Source organism: Zootoca vivipara, chromosome 1 (assembly GCF_965207765.1).
Source record: "Zootoca vivipara chromosome 1, rZooViv2.hap1.1, whole genome shotgun sequence".
NCBI classification, from domain to species: Eukaryota; Metazoa; Chordata; class Lepidosauria; order Squamata; family Lacertidae; genus Zootoca; species Zootoca vivipara.
This window is the reverse complement of record NC_142582.1, coordinates 2,466,504-2,484,713: the sequence shown is the minus strand read 5'-3', so window position 1 is coordinate 2,484,713 and position 18,210 is coordinate 2,466,504. Positions and strand designations below refer to the sequence as shown.

The 18,210-nt window shown below is 41.4% G+C and overlaps 1 protein-coding gene across 5 annotated transcripts in view; it reads right to left on the bottom strand.

Moving 5' to 3' along the window:
- DRC11 (dynein regulatory complex subunit 11) overlaps positions 1-18,210 on the bottom strand; it is a 77,211-nt gene that overhangs the window by 17,447 nt on the left and 41,554 nt on the right. For all 5 annotated transcript variants that reach the window (XM_035139205.3, XM_088665500.1, XM_088665466.1 and 2 more), the window contains 6 exons: positions 15,619-15,694; positions 12,185-12,291; positions 10,881-10,967; positions 4,695-4,765; positions 3,095-3,177; positions 263-370 (listed from right to left, as the gene is read on the bottom strand). In XM_035139205.3, the coding sequence (XP_034995096.3) occupies positions 263-370; positions 3,095-3,177; positions 4,695-4,765; positions 10,881-10,967; positions 12,185-12,291; positions 15,619-15,694 (532 nt within the window). The remainder of the gene's footprint in view (positions 1-262; positions 371-3,094; positions 3,178-4,694; positions 4,766-10,880; positions 10,968-12,184; positions 12,292-15,618; positions 15,695-18,210) is intronic.

Below are 18,210 nucleotides of genomic sequence, written 5' to 3'. Positions count from 1 at the left end.
CTACAGCTCCCAAACTGTTAACATGCAAACAAGAGACGGCAATGAAACGGCATGTCAAACACACAGCAACCACACTCCCCTTTTAAGTATGCTATTAAAGCCATACTGTATCAGTTCAGAATACTTAATTGAAAAAGAATTCTGCAGAATGCTTTCAACCAAAATCAATCAAGCACTGTCATAGCTAGTAAAAGTAGTATCTGAGGCTGACAGGAAGCAAAGCATGGTGTCTGCCCTCTGACCATTTCTCCTGTGATCTTACCTAATGGCAATATGCCATACAGAGCGATGAGCTGCCTGACATCCGTGAGAGAGGGCATTGGTTCTATGTCTTTCTGCCGAAGGGTAGACCCCAGATAGCTGTACTCACCTACAGGGAAGAGACAAAGGCTTCATAGGTGATACTGTATTATTACAAAATGTAATATTTTGTGACATTAGAAACTGCCAGGGAATAAAAGTTGAGCATCCTGTTAAGCCATAACAGATTTAAATCTATGAGTTCTAATAGTTATTAATATGGTTTTGGAATACACCCCCCAACATGAATACAAAATAAAAATAGAAGTGGAAATATTCAGCCAGCAATTTAAATGAATGTGGACTTGAATTTTGACCCTCGTGCTATTTTTCTACAAATGTGTAAATTATTTCACAAGTATACCCTCAATTGGCAAGTGCATAAAAATGACAACTGCATAGTGGGCAGAATTCATAGACAAACTAAATAGATTGAATCCTTGCATCAATGATGTGAGATAGGTTAACACTATTCCAATTTTATAGGTAAAGAACAAGGCCTTGATTTTGGGTGCGCATGACAGGTCTCTAAATGCAGCTGGCATCCAGTGTGCTATCTCTGGGACCACAGTGGCTCTCATTGCTATTCAGCATGGAAACGGGGATTCTAGCTGTTGAGACACCACAAAGTCTGTAACCCATGGACATAATCACAGGGTTAAGAAGGACTGATATGCAATGAGGAGAAATGTCTCAAGAGTACCATTTATCACCATAATCTGTACTGATGGCATACATTGATGCAAACTTTTTATTGCTAGTATTTATTTATATGAACATATTTTAAAGGTTTTGCTTTTGAAACCTTCCTGTGCCTTTGAGAAATGCTAATTTATCAAACAGTAAATTAAATAAGACTGAATCATAAAAATAGAAAAAGTGGGTGTTTTCTTTACAAGCCCACAGGAGAGAGCTGGTGCACTGGCTAAGATAATGAGGTGTGATGCAGGAGGTTGTTAATTCAAGTCTCATCTCAATTACAAACTCACTTGGCCTGAGGAGACAAGTCACTAACTCTCAGCCTCCTCTCTTCCCTATGGAAATACTTATCCACAGCATCCACGCAGGGTTTTTGTGAGGAGAGTGCGGTAATGGGTGTGAGGCGCCTTGAACACTGAAAATACTGCACAAATGACCAGTTTAGTTGCCTGTTGGTTGTTAAGGATCTTTTTAGTGTTGGACAAATTTGGCAGCTTCTAGTATCTTATATAACCCTGTTTAGGGAAGTTTTTAATCTGTGATATTTTAATGTATTTTGCTATTTGTTGGAAGCTGCCCAGAGTGGTGGGGGAAACCCAGCCAGATGGGCGGGGTATAAACAACAACAACAACAACAACAACAACAACAACAACAACAACAAAAGCAGCAAATCCATTCTGTGAAAGCTGATCTTTGTATCACCCAAAGGCACAATCCGTACTCAAAGCATTTCTCCCAGCACTTTGAATACAAAGTGCTGTCTCTGCAGAGGGGAAAGTCTTCCAGTTCTAGGGACATTTCCCCCTCTGCTGAGAATTCAAAGGGGCTCCCTCTAAGCAACCACCAGCTGACTGTCAGCTCAAAGGATTGAGGCATGCTCAGAGGAGGTTGCTGTGTAGCAACTATCTTTGAACAATTCCCTGATGTCAGATGATTGACAGGCAGGTGGTCCTGCCCACCTGTTAAAGTTGGTCCTCAGCGGGTGGGCAAGATCAGGCTTAAAGGGTTCCCCCAGCCCTGTACCATGTTAGCACAGTTGGATGAAAAACACCCACACACCCACACCCACACCATCTGATATCCACATGGGTTGCCCCTGCCTACATGTTCATATTTGACCCATGAGGCAGATCCTGAAAAGGGTCAGGCTTGTGAAGCCTGTTTCAGAGGGACGCAAGAGTTAATAGCGTACCCAGCTCCATGCCAGCAAGCCAGACCTGTTTGCCATTAAAAGTCTCAGCATATGCTGAGATTGTTTCAGCCCAAGAACCACTAATCATTTGCTTTACCAGACAAACTGCAGGAGGGTTTGGGTAATGAGCACTGGCTAGCCCGAGTGAAACTTCAGAGGGAAGCAGCAGCTATTGGATGGTTCGGTTAGTCTTTTGCCCCCATACACAGGTTGGATGACTGATTTGCACATCAGGACCCGAAGCAGTTTGCATAATTGGAGCAGAGTATAAAAGTGAGTCAGAGAAGTGGCACCATAGTGGAATCCACTTATACTCTTGGTCTAAATTATGCTTTTGAATAAATGCTTACATTCTTCCATATTTAGGGCTGATGTGGATGTTACTTTTCTCTACCCAGGTTTTAAAAGCATGTAAGGGGAAACAGCCTGGAGATGGCTGGTGTCAGTGCCTTTGCAATAGCAAGGGGGTCAGATGTAACTATGAGACTAGAATTGTGCTCGGTTCCTGTGGCATCTCTGAAGTGCACAGTCTGACCTTTGCGGCTTCCCAAGAAACATCTTCAAAACACAGGTAGGGAAATGCTATTGGAAGCATCATTTAATTTAGTGTTTGGTGCCAGCCAAATGTAGAAATGACAAAGCACCAGAATTAGAAAATATGAAGATTATAAATCACAGACTAAATGCTGAAGATCTCTGCTTCAACTGTCATACTGAGTCAGAAGTTAAGCTTATATTAAATTTTATATCTGGAATCAGCTAAATGGTGTGGCCTGTCTATTCATAGTCTATTACAGGAACACAAGGCAGGTTGCAGAACATTGCAATTTTAAAATATTATATGTAAATGTAAAGGAAATCAAGATGTACTTCTGTATTGGTACATAAAGTTAATACTTTACCCACATAATCGCAGAGTTTCACTTTCTTGGCTCTTATTAATATCTGTGCTTCTACCAGCTCCTGGTAGAGAGAATCAATAGTCCTACACAGAGATACATAATTTAACACCCAGATTTGCAGATTAAAATACAAATAATCTCTTAAAGAACACACCCTCGTGTAAGCATTTGCAATGTCTGCATATGGCTAAAATGTACAATAATGACATTTTCATTTTTAAGGAAAACACACTCATACACTTATTGTAACGTTAACAGCTATTAGCGGTATGAAATACTGTGAAACATTAACAATACAATAATGAAATTATTTCATAGAAATTTGGAGTTTAAACATTTTCCCAACACAGGGAAAACAACCTCCAGGCTACTTGAAACATAACATCACTGTTCAACATCAAAGCAGCTTTTAGGAAGGTATTTTTTAAAAAGAAAGAAAAAGATTGTGTATTTTGAAATGCTGGAGGCAACTTTGTAGTACAGTACACAGATATTATCTTGGGCCTAGTTAGTGGTATAATACCACACAGGGCCAGCCCGCCCATGAGGCAAGGTGAGGTGACCGCCTTAAGGTGGCAGGATCCACAGGGGCGTCAGATCCAGTTGCCTGGCAGCTCTCCCAATGCCACCTCTACAGTGGCCTGTTGGTGAAGAGGAGGAGCTGCTGGTCTCCTCCCAGCCTCGTTTCTGGTGTCTTCACCCACCCCTTCTTTGCTGGCAGGAGAGGTACCATTGTGGTTCACCTCAGGTGCCAAAATGTTTTGGGCCAGCCCTGTTTGTGAATGAATCATAGGGGCACTACTCTGTATTTAATATTGGAAGTGGTAGTCAGTAATGTTCAGAGAGTGGGGAGGCCTCAATGAGGGCCAAGTAGAATATGGCATTAACTCTTTTGCATGGAGATGGAGTTTAGTAATGTTATTTGTGGTGGTCTGGAAAAATATAAATAAAAAACAATGATAGACATTTAGATTTGAAGAGTCAGGCAACTGGCAAAGGTAGTAAAACTACAGCTACTTGTTCTTTACTGGTTTTTTAATGCCCACCCCACCAATATGGCTTCCAAGAGCTTCCAGCGCAGCCCAATGGGCAGCAATCTACAAGGCAGCATCAAGGATTATACTCTGGATACTTTAGGATTTGTTTTATATAGGGAATAAATGCTGCTTTGTTAAATTATTACAGAAGGACTGGCTAGTGTCCTATTTCAGGGATGTTAAAAACAGATGGAAAATCTGATACATATCTGAAACTACCAGGTGTTCCTACACCTGCCACAAGGAATAAAATTTAATGACAATTCTTCAAAGCACCATTAAGAGATATGATGGAAATGCACAGAACTAAAGGTCCACAGTATATAGAACCTAAAATGAACTCTCTGCAAATTGGTGGTTGACATTTCCTATCTAAATCTCTCTCTATATGTTATCCGTTTTAAAAGAATTCTATGTTAGATTCTCCGTAATTGCTACGGAATTGGAGCTACCAGGTTCAGGCTTAGGCATGCCAACTTTGACTCTCTTTTGTGTTTGAACAAAGCAAAGAGAGAGAGAGAGATGTGTCAATGTGAATCTCAGAGGAGCAAGTGCATTTTTACCTGTCAGGAGTCAGATCTTTATCCTTCTTAGATTTTTTCTTCCTTCCACCCTTTTTCCCTTTTTTCTTTTTCTAAGGATCATAAATGGAGAAAGTTAGCAAAGGCAATACTTCTACACCCAGCTAAAAGTTAGCACAAGATTCTGAATAGTTTTAGTGGCCTCTAGTGATTTAACTCCTCCTGCTTATCTATCTATCTATCTATATTACACATTGTTTGTGCTTTCTTCACTTTAGTGTTTGCAATTTATTCTTGGATGAAAATTGCAACCACACTTTGTTGTTGTTGTTTAGTCGTTTAGTTCTGTCCGACTCTTCGTGACCCCATGGACCAGAGTATGCCAGGCACTCCTGTCTTGCACTGCCTCCCGTGTTTGGTCAGACTCATGTTGGTGGCTTCGAGAACACTGTCCAACCATCTCGTCCCCTTCTCCTTGTGCCCTCCATCTTTCCCAACATTAGGGTCTTTTCCAGGGAGTCTTCTCTTCTCATGAGGTGGCCAAAGTATTGGAACCTCAGCTTCACGATCTGTCCTTCCAGTGAGCACTCAGGGCTGATTTCCTTCAGAATGGATAGGTTTGATCTTCTTGCAGTCCATGGGACTCTCAAGAGTCTCCTCCAGCACCATAATTCAAAAGCATCGATTCTTCGGCGATCAGTCTTCTTTATGGTCCAGCTCTCACTTCCATACATCACTACTGGGAAAACCATAGCTTTAACTATACGGACCTTTGTTGGCAAGGTGATGTCTCTGCTTTTTAAGATGCTGTCCAGGTTTGTCATTGCTTTTCTCCCAAGAAGCAGGGGTCTTTTAATTTCGTGACTGCTGTCACCATCTGCAGTGATCATGGAACCCAAGAAAGTAAAATCTCTCACTGCCTCCATTTCTTCCACCTTCTGTTTGCCAGGAGCTGATGGGACTAGTGGCCATGATCTTGGTTTTTTTATGTTGAGCTTCAGACCATATTTTGCGCTCTCCTCTTTCACCCTCATTAAAAGGTTCTTTAATTCCTCCTCACTTTCTGCCATCAAGGTTGTGTCATCTGCTTATCTGAGGTTGTTGATATTTCTTCCGGCAATCTTAATTCCGGTTTGGGATTCATCCAGTCCAGCCTTTCGCATGATGAATTCTGCATATAAGTTAAATATGCAGGGAGACAATATACAGCCTTGTCGTACTCTTTTCCCAATTTTGAACCAATCAGTTGTTCCATATCCAGTTCTAACTGTAGCTTCTTGTCCCACATAGAGATTTCTCAGGAGACAGATGGATCACGTTTAGTCAAAACTCTCCACTATGACCTGTCCATCTTGGGTGTCCCTGCACGGCATAGCTCATAGCTTCTCTGAGTTGTTCAAGCCCCTTCGCCATGACAAGGCAGTGATCCATGAAAGGGGCAAGCACATTTAACTACATTCAAATACAGTGGTACCTTGTTTAAGAACTTAATCCGTTCCAGAAGTCCGTTCTTAAACCAAAGCGTTCTTAAACCAAGGCGTGCTTTCCCATAGCAGCAGGGGATGCAATTTACAAATGGAACACACTCAACAGGAAGTGAAACATGTTCTTATTCCAAGGCAAAGTTCACAAACTAAAACACCTACTTCCGGGTTTGCAGCATTCTTAATCCAAGTTGTTCATAAACTAAGCTGTTCTTAAACCAAGGTACCACTGTACCTGTATTTTCTTGACCAACTCCCAGAACATTTAACATTTCCCTTGAGCCTTCTTCTCTGCAGTGGCTTAGGTGGGACTGTTCTGGCTACACACTGGTGAGGAATTCCAGCCCACCTGCAGCATGGGCTGGGTCAGGGAATCCTGGTGTGTCATTATTTCCTTATAATTATTTCCATGTTCTTCATGGTCCTCCTCCCTCTTGAGGAGACATGTTGAATGCATCCTCCAACACACAGCCTTCATTTTTCAAGGTGAAGTTCAGTCCCTCTTGCAGGACACTTGTGAATCACTGCATCAATCTCATTAATTGGGATATACAAAGATTTCAGCAGCACATGCCGTATTGCATGAGACATTGTGGGCGTCAAATGTATCACATTTTTCTGTCCCCTCTGCTTCTGGTAGCATAAGTACTGCTCAACAGAGAAGAGCGTCCTTACCAGTCTCACAGCTGGCACACCAAGCAGGACAAGAGCTTCAAATCTCTTTCCATGCTGAGTAACCATAAGAGGACCTGCCATTGTTTAAGAGGGGTGTGGTGATCCCCTGGCGCTGTCATCCTACCAGAGGAGTCCCAGGAGTGTGATTTAGTTGGGAAACTAACAGAAAGTATCAGAATCCAAATGTTAAGACCTAAGATGAAACAACTATACAATTAAGTTTAAGGAGCTGAAGTGCAATAACTGAAAAGAAGCTATGTGTGTTTACCACCTTGAGAAGCCTGTAACAGCCACCAAATGAGAGAGAGAGAGAGAGAGAGAGAGAGAGAGAAGCTAGATAGAATTCTTTCAAGAAACAGATAACTATCTATCTATTTCCTAACACATCATCTTATGTTTTACCAATTGTTCTGTAAAATAAAACCTTTTATCTGTTTAACTACTCCCTAGAAGAGTTTTCTCCATAAAAACCAAAAACTGAGCAGTAGTTAAGAGGGGGTTTGCCACAAGAGCAACTCTCTGGCATCAGTATTACATGGTTTTGCCTGGAACAGTGTTAAGGCAGCAGGGAATTGGTGGCCACCAGGCAGGAGCCAGACCTCAAGGGTCTTTTCCACTGGCCTGACAGCCTTTGGGCTCAACCTCTGCTCTCCTACGAGTAACTGCAGTGACATTCAGAAGCAGTAAAGTCACATACAACCCAGACATTGCAGCACACACCTCTGCAGTGCCCTTCTTGTTTTTTTGGCAGTTTTTTTTGGGGGGGGGGTAGTAAAAGGTGAAAGCCTGCCAGGATCACTTCTAGTGGCCCAGGTAGCCTGATACTGGTTCCCACCTCTCAGCATTTAATTCATTCCAGGAAGAGACAGCTGGAGACTCTGGCACAATGGTTTTCCCATCCACCGCTCTTTTTCTCCTGCTAGGCTTAAAAATGTCGAAGACAAAATAAAACAGTGTATGCCTAAGGGCGTGAAAAGCCATTTTTGAGGACTGGTGAAGCAGTGGATGAAGAAGGTAGTGGGGGCAATGATTGAAAAAAACATGAATCAATAGCACTATCAAACAACTTCTTAAAAAGCTTCATTATACATCTTTAGGCGCCAGGCGAGAACGTTCCTCTTCAACCAGGCCTTTGGCTGACTAATATTTTTAAATGTGTTTGTGGGAAGGGGGTTATTGCTTTTGTTTTGCTTTTCTTCTAACTATTTGTGCTTTTATCCTGTATTTTTATCTTGTGAACCACCTCGAGATCTTCAGATAAAGGGCAGTATATAGATTTAATAAAAAATAAATAGAAATAGTAATAAACTAAAAGGCTGTTGATTTGAGGAAAGTGAGAGTTTCATTGGAGGCAGGGGATCTGCAATGGCTAATGATTCTGAGAGTTATGAGTGACTGAGAAAGCCAATGAATGAGGTGGATGCTTGTGTGTGTGTGATGGATGTGGGGGGTTGCTTGGGTCCTATCCAGTTTTGGCACCAGCCCCACCCACCATTGGCCCCCAGTGTGCAAATTATAGCATTTGGGTTGAAAAAGGTCCCCCACCCTTGACTTGTATAAATTTCACCTGATAATCCCATAGTCCTGCCTTTGAACTTGGAAAGACTCAACAGTAATCACATTACCATCTGCTGTAAGACAGATGCACATTTATTAGCAATACATTTTGGATACTTGCAGAACATCTTATTACGCAAGGGATCTCTCTCTCCCCCCCCCCCTCTCTCTCTCTCACACACACACAGGCAGTCTGAGGTATCAGTTAATAAATAGAAGCTCTACTGATGCAACATCGGATTCTATCATTAAAGCGGTTTGGGCATGGCCAGAAAGTATATCAAATATCAAACTGGATTTACAAATATAACAACAACAACAACAACAACAACAACAACAACAACAACAACAACAACAACAACAACATAGTACAGTAACATTTTTTTATGCATGCACCTGGTATTAGTAATCAAAGCTTCTGATGGGATACATAACACAATATATCTTTGTTTAGCACCACAAAGACACTGAAGATGCACCAATTTCCTCTTCCCCATCCCTGTTTCTTTTCTTTAGGGTCTATTATCTTTTGGCTCATTATCTTCCCCCAATTTAAAAATGATCACATCATGGAGATTAGATTATTTCTGCTTACATAGACAATGAGCATATGTTCAGCATATGGGCCAACTGTTAGCTTCCTTAAGGCAATATCTCCACTAGAGTAATTTGGAAGTTTTATGTACAGTATACTGTGGCAAAAGTCTTTCTAATTAACATCAAGATTTACAGAAAAATTGGCATGTGCTAAATAGAGACTGAGGAAATATTTTTGTTTGTGGCTACTTCATGCCATGGAAAAACTTACTTTTGCGAGCAACTCTTTAACCCCCTTATAAATCCAAATGACACATTTAATGAAAACCACAAAGACATATCAAATCAGTTAATTAGCAGCAGTCTTCTTTATTTGATTTTTTCTTTGTGGCCTTTTCTGTTGAATGCATGCACTTTTTGTTGGAGAGGGGGGAAATCAAAGTGTTGTTGGATATGTGTGTTTTGAATTCGGCACTGAAATCTCAAATTGAGTGTTTGGCGCTGAAGCACCCTCTCCGATTGTATGGAATCCGGACAGCCCCGTGGTTTTCCACAGATCTGAGGGCAATGAAACAATCGCTGAGACAGCTAGAGCGCCGGTGGCGGATAACTCATTCTGAAGCTGACCGACACGGGTTAGAGCTCAGTGTTGAGCCTACCAAGTGGCGGCAGCAACGGCAAAGAAGACTTTCTTCACCACCTCTATTGCATCTGCAGAAAACAGCAGCAGGAGACTCTTTCAGGTGGTTCGCAATTTAGCTGAACCACCTGCTCCATCGGGGCCCAGCACAGGCCACAGGATCTCCTGCAACGATTTTGCAAAGTTTTTTGCAGATAAAGTCGCTCAGATTCAGGAAGAGGTAGACTCTACCGTGGGAGCAGGGCTGTGCTAGAGGTCTGTCTAGTCAAGTTGCATGGGATCAATTTCAATCTGTTACCTCCGAGGATGTGGAATACTGGGCAGTATCAAAATCTATGAAGCATCTTCTGGCACTTAAAGGGCCATGCTCTTCATTGCCTGGCATTTCACACACACACACACACACACTGTCAGAGGTTTTTAGTATTTGATGTTTTATTGTGTTTTTATGTTTTGCTGGAAGCTGCCCAGAGTGGCTTGGCCAACCCAGTCATATGGGCAGCATATAATAATAATAATAATAATAATAATAATGTTGTCCATTCACATCATGCTGAGGCTTATTTCCCTTCTTCAACTTGCCGCATTCCCAAAGGCAGACTATTTTCAAGGTCTCCTGGCACATCCAAGCTGACCAGCTGTTTCATGGATATGAAAATGGTAAGTGCAGATTCTTCTATTTTACTCAAACTACTTCAGATGTTGGGTTCAGGCTGGCAGCAGTTCCCAGTAGCTGATATTTATTTGAACATTTAAAGTAGAACTAATGTTTTATGAGCCTATGGACTGTTGTGAGTTATGTCTTTGTTGTAGAAAGGTCTTCATTACAAACTGGATTAACTTTTTTTTCTGAGATAAACTACTTGGTGAATTAAACTTGTATTATTGTTTCAAGCAGAATTGTTCTGGAGAACAGCTAACTCTAGAAATGGAGAAGGAGAAGACAGATAGCAGACATTAGGAATAAAAGTTCACAGGAAAGTGCAAAAGCTTTATCTTTATTTCTGCCCTATGGGTAGCTGAGGAACAGGCCCAGTTCACACAGTAACTTGAGTAAAACTATGACTAGGTGTGCAGGTACTCACAGGAAAAATCGCAGACTTTTCCTACTTCTGCCATTACATCTGAATCTGGCCTTGCGGTTTGTCTCGCTCCAGACAAACCACATCCAATATGCCAAAAAAACACAAAACTCTTGGCTACATCTCACTGTTGTTTGAAGTAATATAAACCACAAGCAGTTATTTATGTTGGTAATTTGCAGAAGAGAGTGTCTGTACAGGTTCCTAGTTAATTAGTAATTTTGCTTCTAATATAGCTAAAACTTCTACTCACCTTTTTGCCTTTTTGGCCTTTTCTCTCTATCTCTCTATCCACAGCCAACTTTAAATTCTTCAGTTCCTGGCGCATTAGCTCATCAACCTGTTGGGACAGATATATACAGGGAGTCTGGAATGGCATGTTTTTTACTTCTAAAGACTCTTTTAAACCAGAAAACACAAATCATGTGCTGGAAATAGGCCAACAACATGCATTATCCAATTTTGACATGTATATTTTTGTTTTTGTTATGTACTGTAAGATTGGGAGTGTAAAACGTACAAGATCAGGAGGCAGAAGGGCAGGAACTGGAAGCCTGCTAATGGCAAAATTAAGCAAAATTAAGCATATTTTTTATCAGATTTGACCAATCCCTTGTGAATTCTTTTCATCCGAGACTTCACATTATCCAGGGTCCATATCTGGTCTGAAATCAATGGAGTCTCCTGGGCAGTGCAGCTGCTGCCCAGACAGTCTAGGCTTTATGTTGAGGTGATGAAACACCTCAGGTACTACTATGAAGTGATATCCTCCAATCCTACATTGTGCTGAGGACCCTGGGAAGCATAGCAAAAGAGCTGGTGAAGTTTAGTGGCTAAGGGTGTGAACTGGGAAGTCTACGGTTTCACTCTTACCTCTGCAACTACACAGCAGGTGGCCTTTGGCAAGCCACTAAGGCAGCTAGAGTCCCCTGCCCTTAATCTCCATTAGAAATCCATCTTCTGCAAGCAATCCTTGCTGCACAGATTATTGAAACCTGATCTACACATTTAGCAGAATCAAGATTCCTGAGGTGGTAGTCTCTACTTGAGATTAGAGATGTGGGATTATGATTTAAATACTTCACATTCAAGATGAAACCTGGCATATCAAATAGAAAAGTTTTATCCCACACCTCTCCCTGCTTTTCTTTTTTATTACACAGGAGAGCATTAAAAATATGATCCCAACCTGAAAACGTATGGTACAATCTGTTCTGTCCCCTAAGAACTCTGTTATCTTATTCTGGCCTCATTCTACTGCATGGGTGGATCAGACCCGAGATAATGCATGTGATGTCCTAAAGTGTATAAATGCCAAATAACTATTGTTCCTGGTATTTATTCAAATGTCTCAATGCAACTTACAATTGTAAAAGAGCCCCCATTTCTAACCAAAGGGACTATCAAATGACTATACTTTAGCTACTTCATAGCACGGAGTGAATGGGGAAAGGCAGACTGATGTCAATCGATTAATATGCCTAACAAGCTTCTTCTTCTCTGTAGAAATTATCTTTGGCAACAGCCAGTGTTTGTGGCCTGCTATTGGAAGTTCACCTGTACTCTGATCTCTTCTTCAACTTCTTTCCTCTTTTCCTCCTTGATCAGTTCAGGGTCATATTCCTGCGAGAAGTTCCACCCCTCATCTCTGTTCTGCCAAACATCTATTATACAAGAGCAAAAAAGAGAGTGGCGTTTTTGCTTTGTTTTATATTTTTTAAAAGTAGCTCTACAGTGATGTTTATATTGCTATTATCTGAAAACTGGATAACAGTAACAAGCCTTAGCATCTTTACACCACACACTTATACATCTCTACTCAGGAGTAAGTCCCATGGATTTCAGAAGGACTGCTGCCTTCATTCAGTTTACTGCATGAAATCATATTCTGAAATGGAAAACTAACATTGTCTGTAATGAGTTAAGTTTCAACTTTTAGTTGCAATTGTATTAAGACTGATTTTTATATAGTGCATGGCAAATATAACATTATAAAATTGCTTAATTTCAGCTGTTCTGTTGTAGGTTTGTGGCTTTTAATGAAGCCTACTCATAATTTATATTACTAGAAGATTTTTTTAAAAAAAAGAACCATACAACAGAGCAGCTGAAATTAACAATCTTTTCAACTCCTCCGTAAGAAGAGGAAAAGAATGACACATCTGTCTTCTTGGTGAAGGCAGACCACCGGTAGCATACTAGTGCACAAGGCCTGTTTGAATCTCAGTTCAGAGGAGACTTGGGGCATATTATAGAGTTATAAATATCATGCATGGAAGATGCTTCTTCATGGGTGTCAGGGGACCTCAGGACAGGGAGCCTCCACCCCTCTTCCACACCAGCACCTCGACCAGTGAGAGCAGCAGTAGCGGGTCAGGTGGGGAGAATGAGGAAGTCAGTGGGATGGAGGTGCTGAGGCTCAGCGATGTTGGAGAGCCCTTGTGCTGCCCTGGCCAACAGGTGGAGGGGAGCAGCCAGCCGCTTCTGTCGCCTGATTTAAGGCGCGCACCGAAATGTAAGGTCGGGGGGCGATGTGTTGGGGTGCCAAAGCTTTTATGCTGGACACGTAACAGGCAGCGTCCACTCCTGGATTCTGTGAGTGACTGAGAGGTCATGTTTTTTGCTATCTCTGCACTGTAAATATTATGCACAATAAAACTCTTAAAGACAGAGCAGACTCGGACGTTGTTACTCAAAAGTAGCCGCCACAGCACCCTTACAATGGTTTGGGGCTTTTTTTGGGTCTTATTATGATTTATATTATAATTTCCCCCATTATGATTTAATTCTGCCTATCCCTGCAAAGTTGTTGGAATAAAATGAGAAAGACTGTTGCTCATTCCCTGTGTGCCAACAAAGAATCGGTTTGAGAATGCTTGTCAATTGCCTTGGAGCAATATTCCAAGAGTGCATTCTCAGGTTTCCTACCACTGTCCTTGGCCAAGCTTTACACCCAGAACATTGAGGAGAACGTAGTACAGTACTACTTAAACTCACAGCTCACCTCTCCTGATTCTCCCAGGTTTCCTCTTCTGTAATGTTCTAAGCTGCACAATCAAGGACTGGCACCAGATGCCAGGAATCAGCAGGGCTTTGTCCTGGCAAAATAGGTTTGGGTATCTACTTTGTTTCTCCCGAGTCACTGATCTAGATCAGCAAAGGCATTGATCAAACATGGCCATACTGCACTACACCCCCCCCCCCCCCCGGCAAAGGTTGCCCTGTGTTGTGAAATATGTGACTTAGTCAGGTAGGTTGATAGTGTTATGAGGTTTTTTTTTTCCAGGGGTGGTGGCGGCGACTGTATTCCCGAGCCCCCTTCTAATTCCTGGATCCAGAACTGATTTAATTTTTAATTCCTGGAATAGCCCGGCTAGCTTCCTGGTGAGTTTATGGCCCTCTAAGTATAGGCCAGTAAGGCAACAAAGGAAGTGGCTCTGTGCTGGATGAGAAATGGGTGGGTGAGATGTGGGTGAAAACTAGAAGTGAGAAACTGCAGCTGGGAGACAGAATCATGCCTGGTTTCTGCTGGAATCCAAGGCTGTGGCTATGGAAGAAGCAGGACCCTCTTGGGGTATAAATGCTGTGAACCCTTCCATATACCTTCACGTTGTATATATTTGTAAATGCTAGACAAGTTGGAAGCTTTGCTCTACAGAAGGAACGTGTCTACAGAATGGCCACTTTGACCTGTGAGGATTCCCTCGGATCCTCACTGCAACTGTTCAGCCACTGTGAGGCCACTGCTTGATCCAGCAGCCTCATCCTAGGTTCTTACAATAAACATTCAGTGAGTATTTCTCATATGCAACCAAAATGGGAAGTGCTGAAAGGCATTGATTTTTTAAAACTGCTATTAACCTTTTAAATAATATGATGGATGCACCGAGATATACAAGCTGAGAGAGCTGGCATGCAGTATTAGTAATGGCAGCGGTTAAAAAGACACTTCCATCAGGGTTACCAGAGTTTGGAATTTGAGCCTGTGGGGAATATGACCATTATATAGATTATTTGATTTTTACACAGTTTTCTGGGTGGGTCAGCAAGTTTGGAGTGTTATGTTTTCACACGGACATTAGGACCTAGTTATTTGTTATTCATTAATGGACCACACTGGATTTTTAAAGAAAGAACTTATTTATTGTACTTATATATAACCAGATGAATGAAACCATTTCTCTAAGGACAAGGAAAGCAAAGACTTCACTCTACCTCAAAGGAATTGTAAGAAGGTTAAGGTCACAATGTTCACATATTATAACTAGTCAGGTATGTATAGGGTAACCTTTATTCAAATAAATGTGAAATATGTTCATAGTTGTGACAATATCTTGCAAAAAATCTGCAGTCATCTAGTTTTAGTACTTGCATTTCAGAAGGAATGTAATAAAAACACAAAACACACAGAATATACCAATGCTCCAACATTTCCTTTCTCTTCTTCTCTTCCCTCCCCCCCCCAAATGTTTATCTGTTTTACAAATATAATCCTATGGACAGAATTCCTAGATTTTTTAATATTGTTATTGTTTTGCCATGACTTTTATTATTTATTTATTATCTTATGATTATTTGGGGTTTGGGGGTTGCAGGAGAGCCCTTTTGTGGGCTGCTGGACCTCTTGACATCCTAAGCACCCTCTCAGGGCTTTTTGGGGTGCGCGCCTTGCCTTGGCGCTTCCCCCTCTTTCTCTGCGGGGCTCAAGTCTGTCAGACGATTCAGACTCGCACTCCTTTCCACCATCTGCAGAAACTGGAAGGCCAAAAAATAGGACAAAATAAAATGAAAATGTATCACAGTTGGAACACCTCTTAGCTGTTATGTTCAATCTACATTTTCATTTGTTGAATTAGGCACATGCTAAATGGTTTTGTGCTGTTATGATTGTGTCTAGCAATGCAGTATACTCTAGATCCACAGACATGCCTGAATATCATGCATTTAATTTTACAGTCAACATTTACAGAAATTATGCTTTCTCTACTTGCCTTTGTATTTGTTGTTTCCTGCTTCCATTACCGGGAGAAAATTACTAGGTGCCATTTTCCAACCTTCTTCTTCTTCCTTAGTTTACAAAATAAAACCTTGACCTCAATAACTTAGAAACACAGACAATTAAAAGTTGATGTTAACGAAACAGGTAAAATCAATGGGAGATGGTATCAGTGGTCCCCATATAAGAAGAATCCATATCCTTTCATCAGGGTGCTCCAATTTCACTCTCATGGTGGCTGAAATTGGAGCACTGATGCCCAGAAGACATCCTTGTTGTCTAATATTTCACAGAGTGATAAGTTTTCTTTTCTCAACCTAATTGGGGAGCAAAACTGTCTTGTTCTTCATTGGTTTCTCAAAACTGTGGTTGAATGGATGGGGTTAACAAAGCTAGAGGTGCTGTTGTTTTGGAGTCCCTATGATCTGGCAAAAAGAATTAGGGGCTCAAAAGAACAGAAGAAGAGCCCACTGGGCCAAGGCAAGGGCCCATCCAGTTCACCCTCCTGTTCTCACAGTGCCCATGGGAGGGAAGCCTGCAAGCAGAACAGCACTTTTTCAACCTGCCATTTCCAACAAAAGATATCCAGACTCTTATGCCTCCGACAGATTTAGTTCAGTCTGATTTACTGTGTTTAGTGAGCAGCCATTACACGTATTAAAAATAATCATAACAAGAATACTGCTAATAATAGTGGTTTACATTTCTATTCCCCGACCTTTACAGGATAAACCATTTCCCATTTCTCCTTTAAGTTTTATTACAGAAATTTGTAAAGCCTTGACAAGAAATTTGGATGTTCCAAAGTACATATACCTCTCCACATCAGACAACAAAAAACAGGTCTTTGCAAGAGACGTCCTTCCCTTCTGCAATCTTAACAATGGGTGAATGTAACTGTTTCTAAGGTCATCATAAAAAGGGTATTCAAGGAGTACATGAGTTATGTCTTCTATTGCCATAGAGTTGCAGCCACGAACTCTATCCTTCTTAGAAACTCCTTTATGTCGGCCTGTCCAATCTGCTAACGGAAGGATATTTAGTCTTGCCCGCAGGAAGGCTACACTCATTTTAACATTTGGCAGATCTACCAGATATCTTGGCAGAGATGGATATAATGGAATAAAAAAGCATTCAATTTGTTAGATTGACAGATCTTGATCTCAGCAGTTTGTGATTGCATCTCGGTGTCTCTAAGCCTTTAGAGTATTAATTCTTCTAACTGTCTCAAAAACCTGCGTCACAAGAAAGGAGGCAGAGAGTCCCAACCTCCTGGCAGCAAATTGCATTTCACATTTACGTGAGTTTGGGGTCATGTCTTCTAAAGGTGTAATAAGGGATTTTGATACCTGCTTTAAAATAGCTTTTAACCAAAAAGCAAGGCTAGTCTAAGGGATTTGGCTTTATTGGGCATTACACCCAGTTCTGCACAGAGTAGTGCTATTTTTGTAGAGGTAGGGACTGGCAGGAATCTGCACAAAAAATTGTTTGGCACTCTCTCCAGTGAATCTAAATTGGTTGTGGCCCACAGTGGTGCTCCATATAACAACTTTGGCAACACCCTGCTCTTAGAAAGTTCAAAAGTGGGCTGCACCAAGTTCCCCCCTTTTGTACGGTGGAATCGTAGTAGTCCATTTAAAGTTCTATCAGCTAATAGAGTGCTTGAATGGACCTGTGCAAACCACCTGCCTGTCCACTGAAAGACCACACTGAGATACTTAAATGAGAATACTTGCTCTGGTGTATTTCTTTCAAGCGACCAATTGTAAGTTTTCTTACATTTGCCAAATATCATAACTTTTGTTTTTTTGGTAATTTATAGTAAGATGCTCATTCTTGCAGTACAAGCTGAACCAATTCAGCAGTCTGTGCAATCCCAATTGCCTTATCTGTGTAAAGGAGGACAGCAGAAGTGAAACTTGGCTCACATAGCTAGCAGCCATTGGTGGCTTTCTGATCTGTCTTATGTCACCCAAGTTGGTGGGGATCCCTGCTTCTTATGAGAGCAAATCCCACAGTTTAACTAGGCACTGTGTGAAGTACTTTCTTTTGTCTGTCCTAAATCTTTCAACATTCAGCTTCATTAGATGACCCTGGATTCTTTAGGAAATGAGATTTTTCCACCCTGTAAATGCCTTGTCGTGGCGAAGGGGCTTGAATAACTCAGAGAAGCTATGAGCTATGCCGTGCAGCAAAATATGGTCTGAAGCTCAACGTCAAAAAAAAACAAGATCATGGCCACTGGTCCCATCACCTCCTGGCAAATAGAAGGGGAAGAAATGGAGGCAGTGAGAGATTTTACTTTCTTGGGCTCCTTGATCACTGCAGATGGTGACAGCAGTCACGAAATTAAAAGACGCCTGCTTCTTGGGAGAAAAGCAATGACAAACCTAGACAGCATCTTCAAAAGCAGAGACATCACCTTGCCTACAAAGGTCCGTATAGTTAAAGCTATGGTTTTCCCAGTAGTGATGTATGGAAGTGAGAGCTGGACCGTAAAGAAGGCTGATCGCCGAAGAATTGATGCTTTTCAATTATGGTGCTTGAGGAGACTCTTGAGAGTCCCATGGACTGCAAGAAGATCAAA